This window comes from Mugil cephalus, chromosome 8, assembly GCF_022458985.1.
Source record: "Mugil cephalus isolate CIBA_MC_2020 chromosome 8, CIBA_Mcephalus_1.1, whole genome shotgun sequence".
In the NCBI taxonomy this organism is placed as follows: Eukaryota; Metazoa; Chordata; class Actinopteri; order Mugiliformes; family Mugilidae; genus Mugil; species Mugil cephalus.
In genome coordinates, this window is record NC_061777.1 from 18,827,371 (window position 1) to 18,835,339 (window position 7,969).

Consider the following 7,969-nt stretch of genomic DNA (forward strand, 5'->3'; position numbering starts at 1 on the left):
GTTTAGCTGTCTTTGTATTAGTCACCAGTAGGCGGCAGTAGTGATCGCCCCTCCAATTGAAGCCACAAAGAAGAATGACTTGAACAAGGAAGTCAATAATATTTTAGAGGAAACGACCGTAAGCTTCCTCTTGTTTTGTTTTGTCTTTCTTTTTCTCGGGGCGAATTGGTTGTCGTAATTATTAGTGTGTTTCGATCGATTAGTTAATTGGGTTTAGTTTGTTTAATTTGTTTCAGTTGAGTTTATTTTGTGTCGTAATCATTGACGACATTTGGCGTTTCCTGTGAATTAGCTTATCACGCTAACAACAGAGCTAACAGGCCTGAAAGCCATCGGGTTGTTGTATGTCCGTCAGTCACATACTTATCCCGTTTTTATCAAGTAGACACGTTTAAGCTCGTACGTTGTTTGAAAACATTTGTTAAAACGGCGAACAAAGTTTCTCGGCCGCTGTCATCCGTTCGTCGCCGTGGTGACGTTAGCTGTACCGGCTAACTTGTTTGAGTCAGATTATCGCTATTAAAGGGGCACTGTCAGATTTACTGACATTAAAAAGAAGCCAAGACTACAACAGGCGATAAAGATATCGGATGACCATGTATGCCCCGCCGGGTCCAGCTGTCCGGAGGAGGAGAGGGGGAAGTTCCCTGCCCAAGCAGCCGGAGCGAAGTCTGGTGTCTGCTCTGCCCGGAGCTCTGTCCATCACAGCCCTGTGTACTGCTCTGGCTGAGCCAGCCTGGCTCCGTGTTCATGGAGGCACCTGTCCGAGACAAGAGTTGGGGGTGGCAGATGTCCTGGGGTACATTGACCCCAAGCTTCTGGATGGTAAGAACCAGCATTGCACAGTCCCTTTAAAAGCCACAGCAGAAATTAATCCAGTCCCTCACTTGTAATACTTGTATTGTCTGTGTCTCCCCCAGATTACTGTGTGAACCCACAGACCATCTTACTGCTGAGGGTAATTGCTGCCTTCTGTTTCCTGGGTATCCTGTGCAGTCTGACTGCCTTCCTCTTGGATGTGTTCGGACCTAAGCACCCTGCCCTAAAGATTACACGCAGATATGCGTTTGCACATATTCTCACAGGTATGTTTTTTTCAGACATTTTACTTTTCCAAAAAAAACAGAAAGGTGTAATTTTTGGTCGCTTATCTATTTTCTCTTTGTCACATCAGTGTTGCAGTGTGCCACCGTCATAGGCTTTTGCTACTGGGCGTCGGAGCTGATCTTGTCACTACAGCAGCAACACAAAAAGTACCACGGCTCTCTCATATACGTCACTTTTGCCATCAGCTTCTACCTGGTGGCGGGGGCGGGGGGAGCCTCCATTCTCGCCACAGCTGCCAACCTCTTGCGCCACTACCCCACCGAGGAGGAAGAGCAGGCTTTAGAGCTGCTCTCAGAGATGGAGGACAGTAGTGAAACTTTTCCTGCTGATTATGACATTGCCAATCAATTTCAGCCACCGCCTGCCTACACACCCTAATGCTGCCAGAGTGGCTTTGCTGACACACGTCTCTCTCTCTGTCTCTCTCTCTCTTTCTCTCTCTCTCTCTTTCTCTCAGCACAGATATTAGCTTGATCTTGATCTTTGCAAATACTATTCGCATTGAACAAAGCGTGTGCACAGTGTGTGCACAGATTCCTTCAGTGACAGTGCTTGGGTGCATGAAAGCTTTCTTTAGTGGTGACAAAGATTTAGAAGCTAATTCTTACTTTCTCCACTGAAGTGGTTAGTGATTTGCATGTAAATGGCTTCTAGGAGTTGGTCCTTACATGTAAAGAAAACCAAACTACAAGGAGTCCCCAGCACAGGTCATCACAAGTAATTGATGAAACAGCCATTGCCTGATCAGTTCCCGTTACTGAATCGGGGCTGCCAGCGGCTGTCTTGCTCTTAATTGGACGTGGAAGAAGCTTTGACAAGCAGCGTTTTTGATTTGATGTGATTGTGTGTATGATTTTTACTTTATTGATACATTATAGATGCAGAAATACACTGACATGATTGTTTTAGACCTTTATTTTGTATGAAATATCAGAAAGGACCCTATTTATTGTCTGTTCTACGCATTTTTCTTTTGCTTTATACTCATCTGTCACTGCTGTAGTCTTCTTTGTTGATTTCTCTGCTTCAGATAACAAGAACATTGTCAAAAGGTCTTTGTGGTGTGTCAAAGAGGATTGTGTTGTGTGTTAAGAGCCAGCAGCCACAGAGACACGGAGATTCAGTTAAGGGCGACATTTAGTGACAAACCTCACCACGCAGGTTGGTTATGTCATGTTTCTCGTGTTTGATTTGGAAAAAGACACCTTATTTGTATTTTGTGATTACCTTATGTGACAGTTTAAGTGTCTGTTTCTTATGCATGAGTTCTTTTGTGTGCAAATTTTGAAATGTTCATTCTGAATCTTATGGGAACGTCTCGCATGAGGTGCCAGCTAAGGCCTGAAATGTGATTCTTGTTGGTTGTATTTTGTTTTGTTGATGCCATTTTCTGCATTTTTGTTCCTCAAACTGTCTCTCTACTTTCATCACCGGTATGTAAATATTGATCGTTTATACATAAAAAGTGGTCATAATAAACAAAATGCCATAATTTGCCTCACATTACTCATCTGTGACTTTAAATTGGTTCTTCACTATCAGCCACTGGCTGCAGCAGGAGATGTCTTTTTGTTTTACCTGTATTATGACGCTGATTTTTCCGTCTCACCGAGGTTAACTGTCTAGACGTAGACGCAACATGGCATTACACAGAGTAAGAGCCTTACAACTTAATGGACTTTAAAGGGCATACAACATTCCTTGCACTGCATAAAGGCATCACATACTCTGCTACCCTACATTAACAACAATGGTAGAATCATTCTCAAAAACTGCACGCAGATTGTTGTGCAAAAGTAGTATATTATCAGTCCAAACATAAAACTACGTATTTTTTTTAATTATTTCTGTAAGTTGCAACATCTACGCTTCCTACCAAGAGTTAAATTCTAAATGGGTCGAGATATTTCATGGGTCAAAGCGCTACACATTTAGATCACTCTCCAAAGCTCTACTGTCACTCTGTGGCCAAATGACTTAAAGCTAATCAGATGAATAAACAAGGTATTATAAGGGGGGGTGTTCAAGAGGAGAATCGGTCATTCAAGGCAAAGAAGTAATGACTCCTCTCAGAACACAGAGCTTACGTGGTAACGTCACTTGGCCGCACTCTGGCTCTATATATACGGATAGGCTCGGTAAGATCAATATCACGCCCATCAAAAGTCTTTGCAGGCTCGTGGCATATTGTGAAGTCACATATTCCTACAAACAGTCAGACTGAAGCTAAACCATGCTAGCAACAAGGACTTTGCTGTCAAAACAAACCCTGGCTGTTCTTTCTCGTCAGCCTGCCTGCTTTGTGCACCACGGTGACTATGGCAACTGGGGGAATACCAATATTGCACTGGTAAGTGAAACAGATCGATATAGCAACAAGTAGGCAGATCAGCGTGGACAGTGTGTGATTCGTGAATTGCTGTATTCCAGGTTTTCTCAGGATGTGGATGGTGGGATGGGACTGATGTCCATGAGGGTGTATAGTGAGTATCGCAGGAATTTAACCTCACTGACTTAACACATCACAATGCAAAGATGGTAATTCACAACTCTGTCTTCAGCACCATGTACCACCTGAGCCGCAATGGCGCTCGCTTCCAGATGTTCGCTCCGAACCAGCAGCAGATGCATGTGATTGACCACATGAGGAAGCAGCCCGCCTCTGGCGAGAACCGGTAGGCTTGTCAGGAACCGCTGATACTCTGATGGGTCCATTAAATTCCGTTTAAAAGTAGCATTTCTGATTATTTCTGGCTGTTGCGCAGGAACATGATGATGGAGTCAGCTCGCTTCAGTCACGGTCAGGGAATGATGCAAATGCAGGATCTTTCCAAGCTGGATGTCAACAGCTTTGATGGGGTCATCTTTCCTGGAGGCCATGGGGTCACCAAGAACCTGTGAGGAGCAATGACACGCGACATACTTCTAGACTGGATCGTGTCAAATAGAGTGGAGTTAGATATACGGATGTTAAAATGAGTACTAATATTAAACTCTCAACTCTTTAGATCCTCTTTCATTAAGGATGGCAAAGACTGCAAGCTGCACAATGACGTGGAGAGAGTGCTGAAAGATTTCCACCGTTCACGCAAGCCTATTGGGTATGTATCATTAACTATGGACAATTATGCACTTAAAATGTTGATGTTAAGTGAGGCATTATTGCTTTAAATCAGATTAGATTCAATTAGATTATACACATTAAACAGTCCCTGTAATGGAATTAGGACACAGGAGAAGCTGTTATTGATGTAGATAAATAAAATCGGAACCACATCTTTGCTGCAGGATTAAGTGTTGCAGACCCAGGCGGGCGTTAGTTAGTTAAAAGCAGTACGTTCAAATGTTTACATGCTTTCACGTTGTAAATTTCCTGACGAATTAGCCATGTCAAACATATGAAATGGACCATTAATGGGCAAATTTGTTTGTACTACAACAGATAGATACAACAGATAAATAATAAATAATGGCTGTACAGTTTAATCTATTTGTAAAAATATTCATGATAACATTGAATAACTATCAATAGAATGTGGAGTAAGGCTAGGAAAAATGTAAGAGTGAAACAAACTACTTATTCCTATTCCTAAATCCTATTCTCATGCCAATTGTTTAAGCTGCAGCATCAGGTGAGAGTCTCCACATCAACTCTCACAGCAGGATTGCAGGTGCAGTGAAAACCTTTGCACTTTTAAGCGTCCACTGGCAGACAGGGGCAGACACAAATCCTAACTGTTAAATCAGCCAAGACAGACTAAATACTCAAACAGATGCAGCGTTTATTTACACTGTCTCTGCACCGAGAGGCAGAACTGGTGTGGGACCCCTGGTGGCCAGGTGCAAAACAGCAGGTCAGAGGTGACGGGAGGAGATGGAGGATTACAGCTACCAAAGTTGATTAAAGTTGGAAGCAGAGGATGAGGAAGTAGAGGCTGAAGCAGCTGTCACTATGACAGGACTTGTGGTATGTTGGTATGTTTATTTGTGACCTACAACCAAAATCATTCTTCTCTACTGCCATTAATACATATGAAGAGTTTGATCCATTAAAGATTATTTTTATCTGTGAAACAATGAACTACTGAGAACAACACATGCTAAAATTAAAGGCCATTGTTCTGTTTTGCCAAAGCTAATTGGTGAGGCTAAGTTTGAAACTGATATGTAGACAAAACAGTACATGTCCGGAACCAGATCATCCTTCTTAAAGCAAGAGATAAGCCGCGGGTGGTAAATCCAACAATTGTCTTCCTGTTTGATTTAGGAGTGTTAAGGACAAGTTTGACATTAAATGAAGTTTCTACCACGGTCCCTCAACAGCCAATTGAATTCAGTTGTTTAAATTATTGTACATACGCTTCATATTCATGCTGTAATTTACTTGGGTACATCTCCCTCTGAGTTCCTGTCGGGGTAGAAACAGATAAGTCTGCACTGAGCAGGTACATTTACCTGATGGATTATGATGATTTGGTGATTTTCAACTCCCCAATGTCACAATGACATTTGAATACAATGTCAAGAGAAATGATTTGCTTTATTTTTCATGATAAATAGTTGAACTCAGCTTACTACACATTCTTTAAAAGTTGTAAATAATGGAATTAATGCTCAAGTATGAAATTAAAAGGAAAAAAAAAACACACCACTGCCTCAAGGTTACACCATGTGTGCCGTAATGTTCAAGCTGCTGTACCGTTCAAAGATGTGTTTCTTTCAGGTGGTATTTCATCTCAAGTTGTGAGAACCTGTAGTCATGTCTTTGTTAATCCCCGGGCTGATTTGGATCTGTTACATCATGTGTGCTTGGCTGCCACTTTGCAAATGTTTTGACAGCAACTCCTTTTCCTGCACAAGAGTCAGGGACTGAAATCCACTTGGTTCAGGAATTCCTACTTTATCTTTAAGACTCTCTTCCAGGAAGCTGTCTGAAGCTGATCAGTTACAGACTTACTGTTTCTTTGAATTAGAGAGGCCTCCAAGTGAAACCTTGCACATTTTATTCCTGTTTAAATCTGATGGCATGTGGTGATCTGGTAGTCTGTAAACTGCCCTCAATGAGTGACTGATGTAACCAGTGCTGTGTGCTGGGAGAGACGTTCTTTTTCACGGTGCTGAATCTCTCCTGTCTGACACTGGTAAGGCAATTAACCTCACACTCAGATCAATCTCTTAATCTCGATTTAATAGTAACCTCCTCTGTTTCAGACTGGCCAGCATGGCTCCTCTGCTGGCCTGCCGTGTCCTGCCCAACATTGAGGTGACCATGGGCTACGAGCGGGACGAAAACACCCGCTGGGGGAATTGGCCCAACACGAACATGGTGCAGGCTGTGAAGGGCATGGGAGCTCGCCACAATGTCCGCGAGCCATACATATCCTTTCAGAGGTCTCTGTCCGCCGGAGATACTAGTTTAAAGTAATAATATCTGTTAATTGGTTTATGATCCCAAATGTAACTTTGACCTTAACCCTTTCCCTCACGAAGTCTATGTGGATGAGAAGAACAAGGTGGTGAGCACTCCATCCTTCATGTGGGAGACTGACTATCACTATCACTACATCTTTGATGGCATTGGAAACATGGTCAAACACGTCATGCGCATGTCAACCAAGTGAGGTGATGCGGGGGAAGAAACACAGGAAGCTGGTATTACAACATACACGTCTGTGCTATGATGAAACCACTTTCCTGAAATCTTTTAAATGTTTTAGTTAAAGAGAAAATGGTTCGTTGTGTGTAATTGATGGTCGTTATGGGCAAACGTGTTTAGACGAACCAAATTATGTGTGAGTATAAAGTGGAGAGTAATAGGAGCGAGTACCCTTCACGAGGCGACTCGGAAAAAATAGTCATGGGATGGCAGTTGCTTCTGATCTTTTGTCACAGTTCTGGGACATTAGTTCAACAGTTCATTACACCCACACACCTTACATAAACAGTAACTGTGTATTTTGTACCAGAAAGGCTGAATCAGTGTTGATCCACTCCTTATATGGCGATGTGCAGTGGCCTAAATCATGTATCACTCTCTGATCCAACTGAAATAATAAAATGTGAGATGTTACATCCTTGAAATAAACTAAAATCCTATGGACAGCCGATGGGGATCTTGTGTTTGTCACACCCACCGAGGCGTGAGGTCAGACTGACTCACCCGACTACGCTGAGCAGACAAAATACAGAGGGAGGAGGATTCACGTGCAGACAGTCAGATTCCAGTACAACGGCTGAAAGAGTCTCCTGTGTGATCCTGATGTAGTTCAGTATTAAGGTTGGCTTGATTGATACATTATATTTGACATAATTAGATGATCACTCCACTGTTTGGTGGAGCTGTTAAAAATTTTAGTTTCACTCTGACAACACACTGATCGTAAGACATGAAGCCACTGGTTTAATCTTTAACAGTGTGTTTATTGCAAACGTCCAGAGGACAAACGGTTGCAGAAAATGAATATTTTCTGGCGGCAGCAGCCTCTTTACCCTCCTGAGACCCCGAGTCCTCACATGGAGACGTCAAGTTTTAGATTTGCAGGAGCTTATTCTTATTCTATTCATTTAAACCTGTCCTCTTAAGCGGGCGCTTTAGTCAGCCACATAGTGGTAGCAAATGATCAACACACCAGTCGGGGTAAGAACATGATTCATTCTGTGGCCGATCACAGGACAAAAGTAGACATGGTACAAAACCTCATCCAATTAAAACTTGTCTATTTAAGCTTATAAACTACCATAGTTTGACATAACACATAAATTTAACAAATTCTACTAATAGTAACACGCTACAATGACACTAATTAGCAAGTACTCATTTGAGGACGTTGGGATTTCGTTGTTTGTAATCCTGTTTTTGCTC

At 42.4% G+C, this 7,969-nt stretch overlaps 2 protein-coding genes across 2 annotated transcripts; both read left to right on the forward strand.

Moving 5' to 3' along the window:
• The first annotated feature begins 62 nt into the window (after window positions 1-62).
• Window positions 63-2,599, forward strand: tmem127 (transmembrane protein 127). Its single transcript, XM_047590815.1, has 3 exons — window positions 63-825; window positions 921-1,085; window positions 1,175-2,599. Exons 1-3 carry the CDS (start codon window positions 591-593, stop codon window positions 1,483-1,485), a joined length of 711 nt encoding a protein of 236 aa, XP_047446771.1. The 5' UTR covers window positions 63-590; the 3' UTR covers window positions 1,486-2,599.
• Window positions 2,600-3,233: 634 nt separating this feature from the next.
• gatd3l (glutamine amidotransferase class 1 domain containing 3, like) lies at window positions 3,234-7,212 on the forward strand. Its single transcript, XM_047592293.1, has 7 exons — window positions 3,234-3,457; window positions 3,538-3,590; window positions 3,669-3,782; window positions 3,873-4,004; window positions 4,116-4,208; window positions 6,319-6,484; window positions 6,594-7,212. Exons 1-7 carry the CDS (start codon window positions 3,341-3,343, stop codon window positions 6,726-6,728), a joined length of 810 nt encoding a protein of 269 aa, XP_047448249.1. The 5' UTR covers window positions 3,234-3,340; the 3' UTR covers window positions 6,729-7,212.
• The last annotated feature ends 757 nt before the right edge of the window (window positions 7,213-7,969 follow it).

Excerpts from the sequence above, each read along its gene's own strand:
- tmem127 (XM_047590815.1), top strand. The coding sequence starts at position 591 with ATGACCATGTATGCCCCGCCGGGTCCAGCTGTCCGGAGGAGGAGAGGG. Across the intron at positions 826-920 it reads TGACCCCAAGCTTCTGGATG|ATTACTGTGTGAACCCACAG; the intron begins GTAAGAACCAGC and ends TGTCTCCCCCAG. Across the intron at positions 1,086-1,174 it reads GTTTGCACATATTCTCACAG|TGTTGCAGTGTGCCACCGTC; the intron begins GTATGTTTTTTT and ends TTGTCACATCAG.
- gatd3l (XM_047592293.1), top strand. The coding sequence starts at position 3,341 with ATGCTAGCAACAAGGACTTTGCTGTCAAAACAAACCCTGGCTGTTCTT. Across the intron at positions 3,458-3,537 it reads GGAATACCAATATTGCACTG|GTTTTCTCAGGATGTGGATG; the intron begins GTAAGTGAAACA and ends GCTGTATTCCAG. Across the intron at positions 4,005-4,115 it reads CATGGGGTCACCAAGAACCT|ATCCTCTTTCATTAAGGATG; the intron begins GTGAGGAGCAAT and ends TCAACTCTTTAG.